Source organism: Erpetoichthys calabaricus, chromosome 13, assembly GCF_900747795.2.
Source record: "Erpetoichthys calabaricus chromosome 13, fErpCal1.3, whole genome shotgun sequence".
Lineage (NCBI taxonomy): Eukaryota > Metazoa > Chordata > Cladistia > Polypteriformes > Polypteridae > Erpetoichthys > Erpetoichthys calabaricus.
The window spans coordinates 4,465,697-4,489,848 of record NC_041406.2 but is presented as its reverse complement, the minus strand read 5'-3'; the positions used below and the strand labels follow the sequence as shown (position 1 = coordinate 4,489,848).

Here is a 24,152-nt window from a genome sequence, read left to right as displayed (position 1 = left end):
TGGGGAACGAAGGCTAGCCCACCAGAAGAGCTAATAGAGCAAAAATTAAAGAAACACTTAAAGATGGCCATGAGAGAAAGGTGACAGAACATAAACAGCATCACAGCTGGCTACATAGCCACAGACAGGGGTCAGTGTGCCCAAGCTGACCCCTGTCCAAAACCGAAAATAGTCACAATGGGAATGTGAGTGTCAGAATTGGACAACAGAGTAACAGAAGATGGTTGGCCTGCTCTGATGAATGGTCTTGTAATGCAGAGGAACTATATAACAAAGGCCAGAGCAGACTCTTTCTTCCTTAGGAGACTGCATTCCTTTAAAGTGGGTAATAACATCCTTCATATCTTCTATAACTCTGTGATGGCCAGTGTGGTGTGCTCAGCTGGTAACATCACTTCAAGAGAGGCCCACCAAATCAACATGGTGATTAAGAAGTCAGACTTGGTTATGGGATATCCTCGGGACCTGCTGGAGGTAGTAGAGAATCAAGTCAAACCTGATAGCTATTGTGAATAATGCTGCATTCCTTTAAAGTGGGTATTGACATCCATTACTCTTTCCTAACTCTGTGAAAGCCAGTGTGGTGCGCTCAGCTGGTAACATCACTTCAAGAGAGGCCCACTGAATCAGCAAGGTGATAAAGAAGGCAGACTCAGTTATGGGATATCCTCGGGACCTGCTGGAGGTAGTAGAGAGGTTAGGAGCACGCACCGATACAGCGTATTGCCGCACCCACCACATGACAAATGGCCGGAGTGGTGGCTCTGAGGCTAAGGATCTGCACTGGCAATCAGAAGGTCGCCAGTTCAAATCCTGTAAATGCCAAAAGTGACTCTGCTTCATTGGGCCCTTGAGCAAGGCCCTTAACCTGCAATTGCTCCATCCTGGGTATGATGTTAATCTGTATCCAGCCCTGCATATAGGCCCTCCAAACTGCAGGGAAAAACCTGGGGGTTGGTGGCAAAATTGGCACAACAGCCACCATAAAAAACCTCACACTGTTCCACTCCATCTGAACTAGTGTGGTGCTGAGGTGTCACTCAGGTCCTAATCTGAGACCTTGAGGTGTTTTTTGTTATACTAGAGAATCAAGTCAAAATTGATGGCTAGTATGAATAATTTTGTGTACTATTGAAAGTGTTTTTGCAAACACTTTTTGATTTTTTGATTCTGTGCTTTGAGACTCCTAGCTCACAATAAAACCATAGGTGAACTTCATGCAAAATAGTCTTTATACTGGGAAATCAAGAAAAATAAAATACACTTGCAAGGTTTATTGTCGTTATCCAAATTTTGGATGACTTGGTACGCCCAGGGTTGACCTTCCATGATGATAACATCACCCGTCAGACGTTAACATTCTAATTCCATAGTAATATGGGTGGGGAGCATGTGCTGATTATGGTGCGTGGATTGCAACCCGAGTGACACCTCAGCACCACACTGGAATAGCGTGAGGTTTTTGTGGCTGGAGTGCCAGTCCTGCCACTAACCTCCAAGTTCTTCCCTGTAAGATGGAGGACCTGCTTGCAGGGCTGGTTGCAGGTTAACGTCATACCCAGGACAGAGCAATTGTAGGTTAAGGGCCTTGCTCAAGGGCCTAATGGAGTGGAATCACTTCTGGCATTTTCGGGATTCAAACCACCAACCTTCCAATTGCTGGCTCAGATCCCTACCCTCAGCAAAAATACCACAAAATGGCAGCACCCATGAAAACCACGATTGCATCAAGAAAAGGCGACAATTTACTTTAAACTGCTGAAAACTGTTATAATTGTAATTTGCATTTCATTTTTCCTCTGGTTTTCCTGAAGCAATAAAAGTAATACACACGTATATTCTGGAATTTTCTAACCCAGGCATTTGTTTCCTGGCGTCAGTTTCATCTTGACATCTATGGTTTTTCCCATCTTTTTTAACTTCCTTTTGATTTATTTTCTACTAGACAAAGAGCCCGTTTCGACAACGCAAGATGAAACGGGCACGAGTGGAATAGTATAATATATAATAAGTATAAGCACCACAAACCTGATAAAGGTGTATTGAATGAATGCGTAATTAGGCCTTGAGCTGTAGTCGAAATCGCCTTTCAGGTCTCTAGAGCTTTAATCGAAGTCGCCTTTCTCTTTGAATTGTTGTGGCTGTAAATCCGCCGCCTCCCGTGATGTTGGGGTTGGATGTCGGTCGAAGTCGCCTTTCTTTTTGAATTTTCGCGGCCGTAAATCCACTGCCTGTCGCGATGTCGGTCTCGTAAGGTTTTTCGGGCAGCTGCGCAGAAGGCGACTGCGCATTCGGCTTCGGACGGACGTGAGTGAGTGAGTGAGTGAGGAGACTGGCGAATTATGTATTAAGATGTACCATTATGTCAACATTATGCGTATCACCTGTTGTCATGGGAATCCTTCCCACAATGCACTATGATAGTGACATAATCGGGGTGTCCACTTAAAGGTCGATTAGATTCATTCTTTGCAAACTACGTGGTTTGGTTTGAGAATTTTTCGGAATTTACTTTTTGTCGTTTGTTTGCTATGATCTCTGGTTTTAACTCTTTTAGGGCTAATTTTTTTTTTTGTTTCTTTTCTCCCGGGGCTGAATATTTTTCCAAAAACCAATTTTTTTAAAAAAAAAAAGAACACAAAGCAATTGAAATCAACAAAAAAATATTTCCTTTTGACAAATGTTACTGTCTTGCATGTTGTATGAGCCTGCATACTCTATGATTTCACATACATTTTACAGAGCAAAGTCCTGCAAAGTCTGATCTCGCTCAAAGCAGCCAATTTCAGTCATTGCCACATTGCACTGCTTACCATATGTGTTGCTTTGGTGCCTACTTTTCAATTGTCTGTTGCTGCACTTTCTCACATATATTGTTAGTGTGTACTGTAGAGAGACAAGTCACCCGTTTGCCATCGTGCCATGCCTCTGCCCGCATGAAAACCGTATTGTCACCTCTTTTCATCTTCAGCCTGTCTGGCTTCAACTGTGAAGCCATGTGTCTCCTGGTCACCCTCACTGTGCCACAAGCTCCAATTCCTCTGCTCTGTAGCTCCATGAACAATTCTGGGCATGTATAAAAATTGTCCAAATGTACACAACATGACCCAAATGTTCATAGCCCTGAAGCAGCTCCAGCACAACCTGACTTGTCAAGGGACAGTTCTCTCTTTGAAAGAAATACTTTCCTGTATATGTAATTACTTTCAGGCAGAAACCAGTGTTTGCTTCTGCCAGTACAAAATCCTTTATGCCATACTTTGTGAGCTTGTCTGGCATATATTTGCAGAAAAAAAGGTGTCCCTTTTATTTTATCATAGATTCATGCACAGACAAATCACAGCCAGGCTGATAAAATTGTTTCTATGTTGGTTCCACAATGTCAAGCAGGGGCTGAACTTTATGCATGGTGTTATAGCCTGGCTCACTCCATGGGATTTGCTTCTGTTTATTACAGAAGTGAATAAAACTTTGCGGCATCACGTACCTATCATCACACTGCATAACCTGTCCAAAGCCACCAGGGGACAAAGCACGTTTGGACCAATGCTCCCTGAAGTTATATCACCAGTTCTGTCCCATCTCTATTTGTAATGCCACAGCGCGCTTCATCTCGTCTTTTGTTGTGGGTTTCCACTTTGAAAAACGAGAATGCGATGCAAGCGCAGCCCGCGATTCAAAAAATTTCTCTGCCTACCTGTTTGTCTCGTCTGACAGTAGCTGAAAAGCAGCATCAGGAGACAGCAGCCTGAAGTAGTTCAGAAGCTGGTGATCTGTCGTGTCCAACAGCAAGCCATGCCGTCTTGTGAAGTCCGGTAGCCAGTTCTGCTCCCACGGATCAATGTCTGTGTATTCCTCCCACGCGAACCTTGCCGTAGATGCATCGGCTGTGCGAATGCGCTGAGCTGGCAGCGGATGAGCTGGCGCGGCATCGGCTGTTGTCCGATCAGCTGATGCCGGCTTCTCACTGTCTTGTTCGATCTCCTGATCGCTGTCAATAAAATCCGATTCTGAAAAATCAGAGTCCAACTCCGCGATAATGCGCAAAACATTGTCTGCTGAGTGTTTTCTTTTCTGCACTTGCTTCGCTCCCTTGTGACATGTCGATGCCATCTTGCCATTGTTTACATTTCGCAACTCACGCACACGCAAGGATTAGTTGCCGAGTCAACGAGTCTAGCATTCCTCCAAGCACAGAGGGAATGCCTGTGACGTGACAGTGAGTTTTGTCACCATTAACAGCTGATTGTCGCCCCCTATCCCTGGATGTCGACTTTTGTCGACATTCGCCCTCAACCCCTCCTGTCGACAAAAGTCGACATCCGCCCTAAAAGAGTTAATGATTTGCTTTGTTTCCTGACTTTGTCTTTTCTCCCCCCGGGTCTATTCACACAAAATTTTTCTGACCGGTCCCTGAAGTTATAACAAAAACAAACCCAAATAAAAAAAAAAAAAAAATAACATTGGGAATTAATTCAGCAACCTCAACAAACATGAAAACTTTGATTTGAAATAAAGAAAATTAAAACAGAATAGGAATTAAAAACTAAACATAATCACTACACCGTGAATGTCGAATCCAACTTTTTGTTTCAGGAGCGTGTCATCAGGACGGTGTGGGATGGGGTCATGTTTTAAGTGTATCAGAGAATGTAAAATTTGAGGAAATATCGTTTATGAGTATATTATGATTGTGAGAGTGCACCTTTTTAGAGCAGCATGGAAAGCTATAGGGAGGGCAACCCATCCAGGAGGAAAGGTGGCCCCTCACTAGGAAGGGAGACCAGAGTTGAAGGACAGCGATGGACTGGCATCCTGATCAGGTTGAGAACTGGATCCTTTGCTAGGAAGGGAGGCCAGGATAATGGAAGGTTTGGGTATTTCAGAGTATATAACCCCTCAATGAATTATTACCAGGCAGCGTTTTTGTGTCACTGCTCCCATTTTCCAGACCACAAGGCATGCTGGGAATCACAGTCCCATGGAACAACCCTGCTGCATGCCATGGGTTCCAAACAGAAGGTGCTGCAGGAGTGAATCGTCGTACTTTGTAAAACTTCCCCCTGCCCCTGAAGTGCTTCCTTTAAACTTGGACTGAGAGTTGGAAGTACTTCCAGGAAACATTTCTAAAGGAGCCCTCTGCCTCCCGACTCTAACTCTTGTGAAGAGGGGAAGAAGAAGAGAAAGAGGAAGGATTCAATGTTTCTATGTATATTGTGCTGTGAGAATCATTTCTAAAGGACTACTGTTTTCAGGTCGATAGGGAAGACGTTTAATTTTTTAAAAATTTAAAATTACCTTTGCATGATTGTGTTTAGCTCCTCCGAGTATCGTTCTGGCAGTGACGGAGTTTTTCCATTCACAATTTTCATCATGACTGACAACAGATTGTGTCCAGAGAATGCGTGGTCCAAACAGCACATCTCATAGAGGATACATGCTAAAGACCTGCAAGAAAGCAAGCAATAGGAAAATAAATTCTTTGTTAGTTGTGGTAATTATACTTTGACGACACATGATATTCTATATGGTGGCCCACAAGGGTCTCTCCTGGGTCCGCTGCTCTTTTTAGTCTCCATGCTTCCATGAGGTCAGATTATCTCAAGGCCTAATGTGAGCCACCACAGCTCTGCTGACAATACACAACTGTATTTATCAATAGCACCTGATGACCCCGACTCTCTTGGTTCACTGACCCCAATGTTTTGCTTGCGTTTCTGAGTGGCTGAGTAGTCATTTCCTCAAACTAAATAAGGAGAAATGGGAAATCATAGTGAGTGGCAATAATGGATATAATGAGGGTGTTAGAAATAAACTTGATCCATTAGGCTTAAAAGTCAAGACAGAGGTAAAGAATTTAGGGGTCATTATTGACTCTGACCTAAATTTCAAATCACATATTAATCAGATTACCAGGACAGCATTTTTTCACCTAAGAAATATAACAAAAGTTAGCTCTCTTATAACTTTTCAACATGCTGAAAAATTAGTTCATGCCTTTGTTTTTAGTAGACTAGATTACTGTAACGCACTCCTCTCAGGACCACCCAAGAAAGTCATCAATCGACTGCAACAAGTGCAGAATGGAGCTGCCAGAATCTTAACTAGGAAAAGAAAATCTGAGCACATCACACCAGTCTTAGCGTCACTACACTGATTACCTGTGTCATTTAGAATGGACTTTAAAATACAAAGCCTTCAATAATCTGCTCCATCCTATATCTCAGAAGGCCTGTCACCTTACACTCCAAATCGTTACCTTAGATCTTCAAATGAGGGTCTGCTTAGAATTCCATGAGCTAAACTTAAAAGAAGTGGTGAGGCGGCCTTCTGATGTTAGGCACCTCACATCTGGAATACGAGTTTACTGATAGAAATTCACCAGGCTAATACAGTGGAGCACTTTAAAAAAACTGCTGAAAACTCATTATGTTAACATGGCTTTCTCAGAGCTTCATTTAGTGTATCCCTAATATTCTCTATATGCACTGAATTATTTTTTTTCTTCATGGCTCCACAATCCAAACTAACCCCTACTTGCTCTGCTGTTCTATTTCCAGTTCTCTGTGGTGGTGATCTGCGCCACCATCACCTGATTAGGGCACCATGCCGACCTTAGATTAGATTGAAGGGCAGAAGTCCACATGACCAGCATCATCAAATTCTTCCATGTGAAGCCAGAAAACCACAAGGACTGATTGAGATCATTAGTGTTATGGGGGCTGGGTGGTCTCCTGGCCTCAGAACCCCTGCAGATTTTGTTTTGGTTTCTTTTTCCTGTCCTCCATGGCCATCAGACTTTACTTTATTCTTTGTTACTTATCATTGCTTGAACTTAATTTTTCTTTTTTCTTTCTTCATCCTATAAAGCACTTTGAGCTCCATCACTTGTATGAAAACGTGCTCTAGAAATAGATAGATAGATAGATAGATAGATAGATAGATAGATAGATAGATAGATAGATAGATAGATAGATAGATAGATAGATAGATAGATAGATAGATAGATAGATAGATAGATAGATAGATAGATAGATAGATAGATAGATAGATAAATTTATTAATCCCAAGGGGAAATTCACATACTCCAACTTTATATAATGTTAACGTTTACCCCCGCCCCCCCAGGGTGGAATTGAAGAGTCGCATACTTTGGGGGAGAAACGATCTCCTCAGTCTGTCAGTGGAGCAGGACGGTGACAGCAGTCTGTCGCTGAAGCTGCTCTTCTGTCTAGAGATGATCCTGTTTAGTGGATGCAGTGGATTTTCCATAATTGACAGGAGTCTGCTCAGCGCCCGTCGCTCTGCCACAGATGTTAAACTGTCCAGCTCCATGCCAACAATAGAGCCTGCCTTCCTCGCCAGTTTTTCCAGGCGTGAGGCATCTTTCTTCTTAATGCTGCATCCCCAGCACACCACCGCATAGAAGAGGGCGCTCGCCACAACCGTCTGATAGAACATCTGCAGCATCCTATTGCAGATGTTGAAGGTTATTGAAGATGTTGTTGCTGTAGCACTTGAGGTGCAGTTGTAAATATTGCATATGTTTTATTTTCCCTTTTTCACTCTCGTATACAAAGTTTTTGTATTGTAATCGTCCAAATATTCGACCTCGAGATTTTGATGAATCTCGATGTTTTAGACCTCCCCGAGTCCGAAAATACCATTATTGGAATTATGTCTGTGTGTGTGTGTTAACACGATAACTTAAGGATGCTTTCACTTCAGTCAACCAAGTTTTGCATACAAGTATTAGGTAAAACGTAGATTTCTATCAACTTTTGGGCTATTTTTGCTAACCAGAAGTGGTACTTTACCTTTTATTCATGCAGCTACAGAGTCCGATTTATTCACCTTTACTTTTATAATAATTGTTCATTATATTATTAATTTGATTTGATTTGTTGTTGATGGTCCTTTAATGTACATAATATAAAAATATAACCCTTGTCTTGTGGTTTACTCCTTAAATATCCATCCCCATATCTGAGTATATGAGAAGGTTGAGGGGAGACCACTCCTGATTTTTTTGCATGTCATTGCTAAATTGATGGCATTTGACATAAAAGCACAACACTGAGTTTTGATTATTGTTTTTATTGGCACTTGATGCAATAAACAGCAAATCTTTAAAAGAGCAGAACAATCTGGATGAGAACAGGCCATTCAGGTCAACAAAGCTCACCAGTCTTCTGCACTTAATTCCTCCAAAATAACATCAAGTCGAGTTCTGAAGGTCCCTAAAGTTTTGTTGTCCACCACACTATTTGGTCACTTATTCTAAGTGTCTGTGGTTCTCTTCCTAATTTTTGTGTAAAATTTCCCCTTAACAAGTTTCCAACAGTGTCCACATGTTCTTGATGAACTCTTGATCTACTGGATTAATTCCCTTCATCATTTTGCACACTTCAGTCAGGTCTCCTCTTCATCTCCTGTATAGGCTCAGCTCTTTTATTCTTCCCTCATAATTTATACCCTGTAGCCCTGAATCAGCCTAGCTGTTCTTCTCTGGACGTTTTCTCATGTTGCTATGTCTGGTGGGCCCAAAACTGCCCCCAGTTCTCCATACTAGGCCTCACCAGTGTCTTACAAAGTTTGAGCAGAACCTCCTGTGACTTGTACGCCACACATGAAGACGCTATATAACCTGACATTTTGTTAGCCTTCTTAATGGCTTCTGAACACAATAGTATCAAGTCCACTACAACTCCTAAATCCTTCTCATGAGATGTACTCTCAATTTTCAGACCTCCAATTGTGAATTAAAACCTAACAAGACCTACACCTAATGAAAGCATTAGGCTCAGCTCTTGTAATCTTCCCTCAGAACTCATCCCCTGCAGCCCTGAATCAGCCTAGTTGCTCTTCTCTGGACTTTTTCTAGTGCTGCTGTGTCTGGTGGGCCCAAAACTGCACCCAGGATTCCAGATGAGGCCTCACCAGTGTGTTATAAAGCCAGAGCAGAACCTCCTGTGACTTGTACTCCACACATCAAGGCGCTATATAACCTGACATTCTGTTAGCCTTCTTAATGGCACCTGTACACTGTCTGCCAGTTGACAGTGATGAGTCCACTATGACACTTAAGTCCTCCTCGTAAGGTGGACTCTTGATCTCCAGACCGCCCATCGTGTATTTAAACCTCACATATTTACTTCCTATGTGTAACACTTTACATTTACTGACATTAAATTTCATCCTGCAGAAATCTGCCCAAGCCTGTATAATAACATTGTATAATTTCACCATTAGTTTATTTCACTGGTCACTCTGAATGCCAGGCCAGGCCAGGCAGTGGTCCATTGGGAAAGCTCCCGCTGATTGTAAACGTCAGTCCGGCTCTGCCTGTCTGCTGTCCAGATCCCCCTGTGATGATTTAATGGATTTTCAATTATCTGCCAATCCACCTATCTTGGCATCACCTGTAAACTTAACCATTTTGTAATTTATAGTCTGTCAGTCATTATCCAACCTGCTATTTCCTAACACAGGGTCACACACACACACACACATACCAGAGACAATTTAGGACCGCCAATGCACCTAACCTGCATGTCTTTGGACTTTGGGATGAAACTCATGCAGACACGGGGAGAGCATGCAAACTCCACGCAGGGAGGACCCAGGAAGCGCAGACGGGTCTCCTAACTGCGAGGCAGCTGCGCTACCACTGCGCCACCGTGCCGCCTTTGTTATTTATATTTCTATCCGAATCATTTATAGATATTAATATTGGCCCCAGTATTGACCCCTGCTGGACACCACTCTTAACACCGGCCAATTCTGATGAGGTTCCTTGCACCAAGTCAAATCAAGTAGCTTTTATTGTCATTTCAACCCTATCCAGTTAGCACAGTACATAGTGAGACGAAACAACATACTGTATCTCCAGGACCACAGAGCTACTCAGAATACAGAAAACTACACATTACAACATAAAGTGCGTGTGTGCAGGCATGGGCAGACACTGCGGGACAGTACAAAGACAGACAGTGGTACAAACAAGGACAGTGCGGCACCAACCAGTACACATTTATGATAACTAAATGTACAATAAATAAATAAAGTATCAGGATGTGCCAAAATGTGACAATATCTTAATAGAAGAAACAGATGTAAACATGACACTGGAAGTAGGAAGAAGGTAACAGTATACTAATAAATATAAAGACATATTCTAGTTGAGTGGGAAGGTGTGTGTGTGTGTGTGTGTGTGTGTGTGTGTTATCAGTCTCGTCCCTGAGTGTTTAGGAGTCTTTAGGTAAGACATTCATGTCTCTGGTGACTCTTCCTGTGAAGTCAGTAGATGGACTGGGAGAGCATCGTGAGGGTCATGAGGTCACTGAAAGGGGTGTGTGGCGCTCTTGATATCAGCAAAAGGACGAAGGTCCAAGTCTTTAGAGTCCTGGTGCTTCCTATTTGTGAGTCATGGACGCTATCCAGTGACCTGAGACAAAGACTGGACTCCTTCATGTGTGTCTCTTTGGAGAAGCCTTGCACACCACTGGTTCGACTTTGTGTTGCTCATGGATTCCCTGCATTGTGAGGTAGCGTCAGTTACGGCACTACGGCCATGTGGTGCGATTCCCTGAGGTGATCCGGCTCATTGTTGAGGACCCAAATGGCTGGACCAGGCCAAGGGGACACCCACATAACACCTGGCTGCAGCAGATAGAGGGTAATTTCCGGATGGTGGGACTGGGCTGTGTGTCTGCCTCGGGGGTTGCCAACCAGGACCCCAAGCTGTGTCGTCGTGCGGTGGGTGCGGCAATGCGCTGTACCGGTTCATGCTCCTCAACCTGACCTGACCTGAAACTATCATACATTCAGGTGGTGAAGGCCCAAATGCGTTGGTACCTTCTTCCAGACAGCAGGAGGGGGAGTAGTTTATGTGTAGGGTGCGTCGGGTCCTCCACAATGCTGGTAGCTTTGCAGATGCAGCCTGTGATGTACACGTCCATTACAAGGGAAGACAGATTCTGATGATCTTCTCAGCTATCCTCACTATCCTCTGCAGGCTCTTGTGATCTATGACCCAAACCAGACAGTGATGCAGCTGCTTAGGAAGCTCTCGATAGCCCCTCTGTAGAAGGTGGTGAGCATGGGTGGCGGGAGATGGGTTTTCCTCAGCCTTTGCAGGAAGTAAAGATTCTGTTGGGCTTTCTCATCCTCTGCTTCCCTTGTCTAATCCATACCCTGAACACCCACTGCTTTTAGTTTGATGCCCAATCTCTCCCTGCCTTTCACTCACTGCTAGTTTCTAGTCGGTCGTGAGCTACAAGATGCCCAGAGTTTAACCCGTATTGGGAGTATAAAAGCACACAGCACTCAAAGGGAAGCCCAAACAGACACATGGAGGGTATCTGCAAACTCCACACGGACAACAGCTGGGTATTCTGTGAGGTGCCCACATTAACAACCGTGCCACCTTACACACCTTACTCACAACACACAAACTTCCTCAGAAACAGAGAGCTAGCCTTCATTTTAAGTCGTGTACTAAAAAGTCTCCAGGTAAGGATTCCGTTTCTGGCACAAGAATAGAAGATGACTTAATATACTTTATTCTCAGAAGAGAGGTGTGAGCGGGTCAAATTGATTGCCAGGGGATGCTGTGGTGTGTGTGGGTTGGACCTCCATACACCTTGAAAGTCAAACGGGTATTTTGTTCATAAAGGAGTTTTATTAAATAAAAAGGAACACTCCAAGAAACCTTTCCTTATTTATTTATTTATTTTTGAAGTAACACTTGACATTTTATAATATGAAGGATAAGAGCCATAGCTTACAAAGAAAAGACCGATAGGCAGAAATAAAGACATGTCAGTACAATCAAATAACCTGGAAAACCTAATTAAAGCCTAACCTCACTTGTAAAAAGCATCTGCCAGCGAGGTTTATTCTTGGTGAATAAGCCATACAGACAAAAATTCATAAAAAAAAAAGAAATAATAATAATAAAAAATATTGTCCTCATTTCATTTCTAAGGCTGTCAATAATAAAGAATTAAAGGAATGTTACGCGGGGTCATCCACTGCGGGGTGACCATCACCATTGCTGTTGCTTTTGTTCTAATTGGCGACGACGTAACAAATGAAAATCCACAAAGTAATAAGATGCCGACAAGGCCTTAAACTTAATAAACGCTTTGTTTACTCACTTTACGAATGTAATCAAATGCTCATTAACACCACGCACTTGATTTGCGGACAGCTGGTGAAGACCTGCCTGTTCTCTCAGGGAGCGCACGCTGCCTGATGCCATCGCGAGCCTTTCATTACTGCAAAGGGTCTTCACGGTTTAGGACTGGTGGTGGAAAATCAAGGTGTTTAGTGTTGTTGGGTATGAGCACTTTTGGGGGAGGGGGGCATCTTAGACCCCCCCCCCCCAACCCCACCCCTAAAACCCCTGACACAACTTCATCAGACACAAAAGACTGAGTACTCAATAGAAAATACCTTCAAGTGGGCTTCTCTTCCACAACACAATCCGCTTTCAATCCTTCCCTCTCTTTCTTGCTCCCTCCACCTCCAATCCAGGGGGGGCTTCGTCCTTCTTCATTCCCAAATCTGACTTGTCTGGGTGAGGCCCGACAGTGTTGGGCATAAACTAGCTCAAAAGAGTGCGTTCATTGAACAAGCTCATTTTTCTCAGAATGGTGAACTTAACGTTGCGTATTTGCAAGTGAAGAACTTGAATGTGAGCTCGTTCAGTTCTAGGTGACATTCCGGATCGGGTTTAGCTGCAGATTAAACGTTCTGCCATACCCTGTAATGTAGGGGTGGAGCTGAATTTGGATAAGCACAAATGGTGGATTTTGACAAATATTTATTTTGTACGAATGTTTTGTCATTTATTTGAATCAGAAAAAATAACATTAAATTAAAATCGGCTCTGTCTGTGTCTGCCTGCTTGTGCTTAAGCTGGACCCCCACTGACACAAGCATGCAATGAAGCTCCGCTTTCGCTTTTAGGAAAATGTTGGACTTCACGAGGCCACTTTATATTTTCCCCCATTGAACATGCAATACGGGATGTGAATTTTGACCGGCAGTGTAATAAGTTAGTTAACCTACACGCTGGTTCCACATATATGGTTCTATGTGTTTGTTGCTGGGTATAACTCAATAAAGTGTATTTATATAAAGAACTCTTCATAATTATTGTATTTTATTCAAGAACACTGCAATAGCCGAATATAAAGTGTGAATCTTAGTGGCACCAAACCGCTACAGCGTTATTCATTTCTCCTTGCTGCTGATTGACTGCTGCCCTGTGACGCTTCTCCAGCCGAGTGTTCTCGTGTTTTCCGTTTTGTTCTTCTTAATCCTTAAACTGCTGCAACCAGCTATAGTTGTTTCCCAGTGCCATTTGCCAGCACGTAGGAGCCGAGTATATTTGGTGACGTACATTCATTGAACGCAGTAACCGGCTATTGTCGGTTCCCAGTGCAATTTACCAGCACGCCAGAGCTGATCAGTCAGTGCCGTACATTCGCTGAGCTCATGACCTGTGCTGGCCCCTGCAGCACTGCAGCCTGCACTAGACTAGCCTGCCAGCGTCAGCGCTTACCTCTGTGTGCCAGTTCAAGCGCAGTTGGCTCAGTGATTTACTGAATTTCATCCATGGCGTCAGTTGCACCTTGTACATATTGTTCCAGTAGTTTTTTTTAAATAGTTTTTACAGTTCATTAGCAGTGAGTAAAATGATCAGTGGTGCAGTAATTGTGATGCTCTTTGCATGAAAAAAAAATGTGCTCCATTAAAATTTCACTTCTTCTTTGTGAATTGTGATGTTTACATAAAGTGCAGCAAAAAAGTATTTGGTGTCCAGGGTATGCACTAACTCCAAGTATGTCCAAGCAGTGTTGGCTTTGTCTCGAGAGAGAGGTAAACAAGGGTAGCACACAGCGTTCTAGCATGCGTGTCGTATTCCAAACAAAGGTCGTATAAGAAGCAAAATTTTTCGCGTCCAAACAGGACGTACACCAAGTTGGACTTATTCCAAAGTGGACTTATACTGAGGTACCACTGTATATTATATTATATATATATATATATATATATATATATATATATATATATATATATATATATACAGTGCATCCGGAAAGTATTCACAACGCTTCATCACTTTTTCCACCTTTTGTTATGTTACAGCCTTATTCCAAAATGGATTAAATTCATTTTTTTCCTCAGAATTCTACACACAACACCCCATAATGACAACGTGAAAAAAGTTTACTTGAGGTTTTTGCAAATTTATTAAAAATAAAAAAACTGAGAAATCCCATGTCCATAAGTATTCACAGCCTTTGCTCAATACTTTGTCGATGCTCCTTTGGCAGCAATTCCAGCCTCAAGTCTTTTTGAATATGATGCCACAAGCTTGGCACACCTATCCTTGGCCAGTTTGGCCCATTCCTCTTTGCAGCACCTCTCAAGCTCCATCAGGTCGGATGGGAAGCGTCGGTGTACAGCCATTTTCAGATCTCTCCAGAGATGTTCAATCAGATTCAAGTCTGGGCTCTGGCTGGGCCACTCAAGGACATTCACAGAGTTGTCCTGAAGCCACTCCTTTGATATCTTGGCTGTGTGCTTAGGGTCGTTGTCCTGCTGAAAGATGAACTGTCGCCCCAGTCTGAGGTCAAGAGCGCTCTGGAGCAGGTTTTCATCCAGGATGTCTCTGTACATTGCTGCAGTCATCTTTCCCTTTATCCTAACTAGTCTCCCAGTTCCCCACAGCATGATGCTGCCACCACCATGCTTCACTGTAGGGATGGTATTGGCCTGGTGATGAGCGGTGCCAGGTTTCCTCCAAACGTGACGCCTGGCATTCACACCAAAGATTTCAATCTTTGTCTCATCAGACCAGAGAATTTTCTTTCACATGGTCTGAGAGTCCTTCAGGTGCCTTTTGGCAAACTCCAGGTGGGCTGCCATGTGCCTTTTACTAAGGAGTGGCTTCCGTCTGGTCACTCTACCATACAGGCCTGATTGGTGGATTGCTGCAGAGATGGTTGTCCTTCTGGAAGGTTCTCCTCTCTCCACAGAGGACCTCTGGAGCTCTGACAGAGTGACCATCGGGTTCTTGGTCACCTCCCTGACTAAGGCCCTTCTCCCCCAGTCGCTCAGTTTAGATGGCCGGCCAGCTCTAGGAAGAGTCCTGGTGGTTTCGAACTTCTTCCACTTACGGATGATGGAGGCCACTGTGCTCACTGGGACCTTCAAAGCAACAGAAATTTTTCTGTAACCTTCCCCAGATTTGTGCCTCGAGACAATCCTGTCTCAGAGGTCTACAGACAATTCCTTTGACTTCATGTTTGGTTTGTGCTCTGACATGAACGGTCAACTGTGGGACCTTATATAGACAGGTGTGTACCTTTACAAATCATGTCCAGTCAACTGAATTTACCACAGGTGGACTCCAATGAAGCTGCAGAAACATCTCAAGGATGATCAGGGGAAACAGGATGAACCTGAGCTCAATTTGGAGCTTCATGGCAAAGGCTGTGAATACTTATGGACATGGGATTTCTCAGTTTTTTTATTTTTAATAAATTTGCAAAAACCTCAAGTAAACTTTTTTCACGTTGTCATTATGGGGTGTTGTGTGCAGAATTCTGAGGAAAAAAATGAATTTAATCCATTTTGGAATAAGGCTGTGACATAACAAACATACTTTCCGGATGCACTGTAAGATACAGTATGTGGGGTTTGTTGGCACTGGCCATCCTTTCTAATGAAAAGTGAGAATTTGGTGTGTTTTAGGGGAGTGTGTATGTTATGGGATGGGCACTTGCTTGAAGGACTGTTAAAGGGGACTTTATTTTGTTTTTGTGGTGGTAGTGAGTAGAAGTGTGTAGTTGTTTAGTTTAAATATATCTAAGTAAAATGTTCTCTTGTGTTCTTGTTTCTTTTTGTTTTTGTCTTTGCTTAATACTAAGCTTGGAGGGGAGAAGTGGCAGAAGAGCCTGGTCCAATGTGTCAATAAGAGCTTGACAAATTTATTGTTACTGTAGCATGGCCTCTTTGAACTTAGGGTAATTGTTACAGTATGCCATTATATGGCCTCCAGGAAGCACTTTTCGGGGCAGGCAGAACCCTCAGGAGGATAGAGGGGGGTCTCTTCCTAGCCGGCTACAACTGGTATTTTATTTTATTCAGTTTTTGTGCCTGTCTCTTTGTATTTTTTTGGTAACCTCAGTGGTGGAAAGGTGTGGGGTTTTTTTTTTTTAACCAAAAATTGACATCACTTTAGCATCCATCCATCCATTATCCAACCTGCTGAATCCGAACACAGGGTCACGGGGGTCTGCTGGAGCCAATCCCAGCCAACACAGGGCACAGGGCAGAAACCAATCCCGGGCAGGGTGCCAACCCACCGCAGGACACACACAAACACACCAAGCACACACTAGGGCCAATTTAGAGTCGCCAATCCACCTAACCTGCATGTCTTTGGACTGTGGGAGGAAACCCAATGCAGACACGGGGAGAACATGCAAACTCCACGCAGGGAGGACCCGGGAAGCGAACCCGGGTCTCCTAACTGCGAGGCAGCAGCGCTACCACTGTGCCACCGTGCTGCCCTCACTTTAGCATTGTGCGGGCAATTCTCCCTGAATTTCACAGGTATGTGTGACGCGTGTTGTCATCGGCATGACCTATAAGTTTCCGGCTCATGCAATTCTCATTTGGACAAACATACTTTACGTGTGATTCTCTTCTGTCTTTCTTATCTCGGTATTCTGACTTTCTTCACATTCCATGGCTTCTGATTTCTTGCTTGGTGAAAGGTTGATGTGTCTTTTTGGTATTGGCCCCAGTTATATTTTTTTCAACCCCATTTCAAATCTTGATCCGTTAATTAATGATACTAATTCTTTATATTAACATATCGCTGTTCTCACTACTCAAAGCGCTTTACGTAGTGAGTGGGGAGCCACTTCAGCCACCACATCCACCTGGATGATGCGACGGCGGCCATTTTATGCACCAGTAGGCTCACCACCCATGAACTGTTAGGCGGTAAACTGACAAGAGAGACAGTCAGACAATCTGAGACGGTGGACCTTTTTCACCGCCTGTTGTTGAGATGCCATTAGAAAAAGATGCAAATACTTTTGAAGAACTTGAAAAGGACACAAAATGAAAAAAAAAATATAATGGAAATTAATTCCCCAACCCCAAAAAACATTATTGTCATTCATTTGCAAATTAAATAATGAAAGAAAATGAAAACCGAACATGATCAGAACAATGCTGCACCGGTCCGTGTACTTTTTGGTATTTGAAATTTCATTTTAGAAGCAAAAATGAAAAAAAAAAAATGAAAGGAATTTTCAGGTTTTGAAATTTGAATTAAGAATAAAATGAGGGGAAATAAGGTATTTTTTTAATTCTATGGTAGCAAATAGGTCCGTTTACTTTTTGGTGGTTGAAATATCATTTTAGAAGCAAAAACGAAAACACGAAAATGAAAGGAATTTTCAGATTTTGATTTTTGATTAAATAATAAAAAGAGGGAAAATAAGGTATTTTTTAATTCTGTGGTAACAAATAGCAGTGATAAACATAAATTTACACATACTTTTCTTGATTATTTTGTGATTCAAACAATGAAAGTGTTATAGCTCAAAAACAACAAAACAGACGCATTTTCGTTGTCTGAAACCGGAGGTGGTACTTCTTCTTCTGCGCGATTTTTGACAACACGTGCGAATAGTCCTCCTCCTCCTCACAACACATCAGCCTACGGCCTTGAAGTTGCACTGCATGGCATCAGCAGAGGATGGACCATTACGTTGTTTTTCGGAACAGTAAAAGAGTGACACTCCGGGACGAGGACATAACTGCAGAAAAACTGAGTCGCATCTTTCAGGTAAAACTACAAGCTTTGCACACTTTGCTTCATTGATGTGGCAGTTCTTTTATGAACGTTATCGTCATTACTTACTGTGAAACAGCTAACATTTGGTGATTTCATTCACCAACACTAAGTCTGGCAATTTTTATAGTGCTAGCATTTTGAATGTGTGTAAGTGTGTGAATGGTTGCTCATTGACAAGTGTAACACATGTTAAGAAAACTTTCTGTAAATCACGTTGCTCTCCTAACATGTTGTTACATTTGTGCACACTGTTAATACTCGAAACGTTTACTGTATAGTAGCCGGTAAAAGTCAATGAGCAACCATTCAAAATGCTAGCACTATAAAAATTGCCAGACTTAGTGTTAGTAAATGAAATCACCAAATCACCATACTTGTCATCAAAAATCGTGCAGAAGAAGAAGAAGTACCTCCGCTTTCAGACAACGAAAATGCGCCTGTTTTGTTGTTTTTGAGCTATAACACTTTCATTATTTGAATCACAAAATAATCAAGAAAAGTATGTGTAAATTTATGTTTATCACTGCTATTTGTTACCACAGAATTAAAAAAATACCTTATTTTCCCTCATTTCATTCTTTGATCAAAAATCAAAATCTGAAAATTCCTTTCATTTTTCGTATTTTTGTTTTTGCTTCTAAAATGAAATTTCAAATACCAAAAAGTACACGGACCTTTTCTCGTTCTTGTTTCTTGTATTTTTCTTTTCTGATGTGCGAAAGAATAAAAGGAAAAAAAGTAATTGTTTTGAGTTTTTCATTTTTCCCTTTTATGCTGAAAATTAAATAAGTGTCTCTTTTTCTTTTATAAATGATATTTTCTGAAACGAAATTTCAAATACCAAAAAGTACACGGACCTGCACCATTAAAAATCTCAAAATGCATTACCTTCCTTTGTGAGACTCACCATATGTCAGATTTGGAGTCGTAGCCTTGGTGGCTGAGGGCTTCAGGACTCATGTAGTATGGCGTTCCGGTGAAGGTGGTGGCCAAGTCACAAGATCCCATTAGAAAACAAGAAACACCAAAGTCTCCTAAACAAATCACACAAAGGTAGCTTCATTAAAATGATTGGTCAGACAAGACAGGGGACCGGCTGTCCCGTATCAAGGCGTTGCCCATGAGCCATGCTGTGGCCGGGTGCTGGAATAACAGGATAGGGTCAACAGTGAAAAGCTGGGACACCAAGTGGGTCGTCTCATTTAATGCTATTGTTCAAAACAAAAGAGAAAAGAAGAAAAGGCCATTCGGGTACAAAACAACAAAGGGTTCAGTTCTTCAGCTTTTAAGGAAAGGGTCCCTGGAGCTCAGCCTGGTGTTTCGCTCTCAGTGGAGAATGACGCCTCCTCCTTCTGGACTTCCTTATAGTGCGTGACTTGGAAAGGGCGGGGCTAAGTACAGTGCTGCGGGGAGAGAAGGAGAAGAGAACGTTGGCAACAGCGCCCCCTCTCACCCCGGCGGGTTATCACATCTTCTGACACGCATGTGTGACACAACCTATGCTTAGCATACATACACATATACAGACATGGACCGTAGAATGTCTCTGCAGTGGTGGGGGCCTGGTGACATCGTATTATTAGAAAGCAGCCATATCCCATAGGTGGAGTGGTGGCTCTGAGGTTAGGGATCTGCACTGGCAATTGGAAGGTTGCCAGTTCGAATCCCGTAAATGCCAATAGGGACTCTGCTCTGTTGGGCCCTTGAGCAAGGCCCTTAACCTGCAATCGCTGAGCGCTTTGAGTAGTGAGAAAAGCGCTATATAAATGCAAAGAATTATTATTATTATTATCCCTTCATTTATAATAATAATAATAATAATTCTTTGCATTTATATAGCGCTTTTCTCACTACTCAAAGCGCTCAGCAATTGCAGGTTATGGGACAACAGAGCAGAGTCCCTTTTGGCATTTACGGGATTCGAACCGGCAACCTTCCGATTGCCAGCACAGATCCCTAACCTCAGAGCCACCACTCTTTATAAAGTGAAAGGACATCTGGCATCTGTGCCCCTGCCCAGGTGTAATGTCGTTCAGTGTCCACAAGAGGGTGCGAATGTTATATTAAACTGGGTACCCGGCTGGTCCCTAACCCTTCACAATCTCTATCCCGATTCATTTCTTTCAATACGTAGAGCAAAGTCGTTTACGAAGATCACTAACTAATGGAGCACATGCTAATCCTTTGTTATTAATCTGCAAACTTAGTAATAATTCTTCACATTTATATTGCACTGCCCTAACTACATTGTGAGTGGGGAGCCACTTCAACCACCACAAATGTGCAGCACCCACCTGGATGATGTGACGGCAGCCATTTTTGCACCAGTATGGTCACCACACTTAAGCTGTTTGGTGAAGGAGTGACATACAGTAGTTAGACAATTAGAGACAGGGGATGATTAGGATTTAGGAGGCTAGAATGACTTAGGCTGTGGTGGGCAATTTAGCCTGGACATCACGTACACCCTACTCTTTATGAAGGAAGCCCAAGGATCTTTTAAGACCACAGAGAGTCAGGATGTTGGTGTTATGTCTCAAAAGAAGGATGGTCCCCATTTTTACAGCGTGGGGTCTTTGTCACTACACTGGAAAGCATTGAGATCCACACACAGACCACTGGGTATGTGTCCCCTGCTGGCCTGACCAACACCTCATCCAGCAGCAACCCAAGCTTTTCCTAAGATGGTCTCCCATCCAAGATGGTGTCCCAATACAAGCGAGAGTATTTTTCAGTTTCTTTGTTGCACCTTTGCCTGATGAAGGGGCCTTAGCTGCCTCGAAAGCTTGCATGTGTAATCTATTTAGTTAGCCAATAAAAGGTGTCATTTCACCCTACTTTCTCTTGTATCAATCTATGGCTAACACTCTACTGCTATAAATAACTAAAAATAGTTATTAAAGAAAAAGGAAAAACTTTCAACTAATGCCAACTCAGTGATGCAGCCCAACACAGTGGCCCTGCCTCCTTAGCCTCCACATACAGGAGACAGGGCAGATAACAAAGAACACAAATAACGAGCAAAACAGAACAAAACAAGTAAACCAATCAATACACAGAATCAGAGCCAGTCAATCCATGAGGTGACATAGGCGGCCATCGAGGGAACCATCATAGAAGGGGCCTTATTTATGAATGGAAAGGGGTATGCACTCCAGACACTGAAAGGGGGGAATGAAAAGGGGTCATAGAAATAATAATTATGTCCGTGGTACGTACACAAAGGAGTTTGTGTTTCTGAAAGCGTGCACTCTGGTCCCCCATGGTGATCCAACTATGATGGGTGCAATTAATTAAAGTAAGCCCGAGGGGGACGTGGGATACTAAGTGGGCACAGTTACCTGTTGGGCACCTGTTCTGAAAGTAAATGTGGTCACCCTTCATCCACCAAGGGACACATGCTCCTTAAAGTCCACAGGGAGTCATTTATGCTATGGAGGGGATGCAAGCTCTGCACAAATAGGGTTAGGATTAGGGTAGGGTTAGTCTAATAATTACCAACTACCTGCTACGGACAACGAGGGGAGACCTCTGTCAACCCTGTCTAGAGCTCCAAATGGGCTTTGATTGGCACTGTGCAGAATATAAAGAAACCAAGAGCAGAATTAACAACATAATACAGTAGTTAGTTAGCCACACTTCCATCATCTTCAGCACTGCGTCCCCGCCTGTTATAAAGCTTCCTCCATTTCTCTCTATCCTGGGCCAGTTCCTCCAGGTTGCTTCCTCTATCCCCATTTCTGTCTTTCTTTGCCTTTCTGCTCTTCTCCTTCCTACCCAAATCCATCTTTCTGTTCTTCTTGCAGTCCTTGAGTTGTTCAGGCACCATACGTGTCCTCCTCATCTTATCATTCTCGATTCGGCTATTTCACTCACAACATAATACACAAAAGAATATTTGAGAAGATGAAATAAACAAAAAATAAGATAAAGTCCAGTCAACAATCCTGCATGAAATCTAAACAAAAGGTACGTGAGTTTCGTCTCCTACCGATTCTAAATCTTCACATACATTTTAGGAGGACGTCTGCTGACTCGACTTGAAGCGCAGACCACAGTGAGGTCCCCACAGCAAACGGAATGAAGTGCGTGTGTGTGAAATGTACTCCAGAAGAGTGACCAGAGTGCACGGTGATTAAAAGCTGGCCGCTCCACTTATTGAGATTAATTACAGGAACGGAGTAGAGAAGCAAATGGCACAGAGAGACTGAACTTCACCATCTTCTATTGCCGAGATGATAAAAACAAATAAATCTTAATTATGCTTCTCATTTGTCTGATCGCTTTTTATGAGGCCACCCGTGTTGTTCCACACACAAAATTGTTTTGTATCATGAAAGAAAAAGAAAAGAAATGTGTACCTAAGCTCAGGTAAAGTAACTCCAGGCTAAAACTCATACACTATATGGACAAACATTTGTGGACCCCTCAGTCAGATCTACAGGAGTCCAAAACTACGGGCATTACATTTTGCTAAGACGTGTCCTGCAATACTGAAGTCACTTTCTCAAAATTCTGCACACAGTCAGCATAACATTAGTGTATGTGGGCTAAACTGTGAATCATTTCACATTGCTTTCACACAAAATACATTCCTTGACTAAATGTCTCAAAATTCACAGATACTTGGACACTCAAAATATGCTACTTTACAGTTTTGGAGGGCATTTTCCACATGCTTACATACTGTGGCCAAAACTTTACCCCTGTAAAACAGATCGTAAATATGACATGATATCAAATAAACACCTGACAGCAAAACCCCTGGTTAGGTAATAATCCAATAGGTCTTTATAACCCATATGAGGTGGGGGGTTCCCCAAGAGGCATGGCCAACTGCCAATCACTGCCAGTACCCGCCCTCTGCCCTATCAATCTCCCACAGTTCCTGGTGGTTCATTGTGAATGCACTCGGGACACAGAGTTCTTGTGTTTTGCTGTGCCTTGTGCTCTTCTTATGATATTTCTGCATGCTTGAATGGTTTTGTTTTTGACTGTTGGATTGCGCACTGGGACTTGTTTGCACAGGACTACCTCTGTACTTTAGGGTAATTCTTTTCCGGGGCAGGATAAAAGGGGCCGCCTCACTCCATTCGGAGAGCCGGAGTCAGGTGGAAGAGGACGGAGGAAGGAACTAGGACTGAGCAAGTTGTAAATAGCGTGTTGTAAATAAACGGCTGTGTGGTGGACATTGTGGTGTCGTGTCTGTCTGTGGCCGGGCTATCTATTACAATATAAATATCTATTACAATATATATAGTGAGGGATGGCCGGCAGTTTATCCCGGTCAACACCCCCAGGCTGCTAGAGGGAGTCTCCCTGCAGCACAGACGTGCCCCGAATTCCCACAGAGCATTATGGACAATGGAGTTCGGCTGCACAGCCCTGCTGGATGCCATGGGGGCCACCAGGGGATGGCGCAGGGAGGCACAACTGTTTTTATTATAGCCCGGAAGTACTATCTCGTCACAGGGACGGAAGAAATGAAGTACTTCCGGGCTGAAGAAAAAGAGGAGTTCATCTGACCCGGAAGTGAAGGACAGATTGCACTTCTGGGTCAAGGACTATAAAAAGGACTGTGGGAAACCCAGCAGACTGAGCCGGAGTTGGGAGGAAGTGCGACAGAGCTGCTCGGTGGAGTGGAGGATTTGAGTATTGAGTATTATGAATTATTATTGCTTATTATTGTTTATTATTGAGAATAGTGGAAGTGGAGGTGCTTTGTGCACATTATTATTATAATAAATTTAATATTGGGACTTTTACCTGGTGTTTTGGCGTATTGTCTGTGGGTTTGGAAGTGCAATAGTGTCCCCTACTGTCACTATATATATATATATATATATATATATATATACACACTAGCCATGTGCGCCCAACTACATTGCGCGTGTTAAAGTTGTCTGTGAAGAGCTCCCTGTTTAAACGCGGCTGCCAGTCGTGAACTGGGCCCTTCGTCGCACAGCATTATGATTTTTTATAAGGGAAACAAAATTGCAAAACAAAACCCTTGGACATTGATTCGATAGGAACGGCCTACTCGGAATCACTGTCCGAATAGTAATTATGTGGTGGTGGAGGAGCATTTCTGCTTCTCTCCGTTCACAGTCCGTCTCGTTTTCACGATGCTGTCGTTTCCTCTCACGATCTCTTCTCAACCTTTCTCCAATCTCGCAGGTTGCTTTGTGGCAATTCAAAGAGTAAGGAAGAACCAATGTTTCTTTCTTGAACTCCAAACGCTGACTGATGGAAAATCACA

General features: G+C 43.0%; 1 protein-coding gene across 1 annotated transcript in view; it reads right to left on the bottom strand.

The window, feature by feature from the left end:
• Positions 1-24,152, bottom strand: part of nek11 (NIMA-related kinase 11) — a 311,548-nt gene that overhangs the window by 176,853 nt on the left and 110,543 nt on the right. Inside the window, exons 6-7 of the mRNA XM_028817897.2 lie at positions 18,801-18,927; positions 5,299-5,448 (exon numbers count right to left, since the gene is read on the bottom strand). Of these exons, the coding sequence (XP_028673730.1) occupies positions 5,299-5,448; positions 18,801-18,927 (277 nt within the window). The remainder of the gene's footprint in view (positions 1-5,298; positions 5,449-18,800; positions 18,928-24,152) is intronic.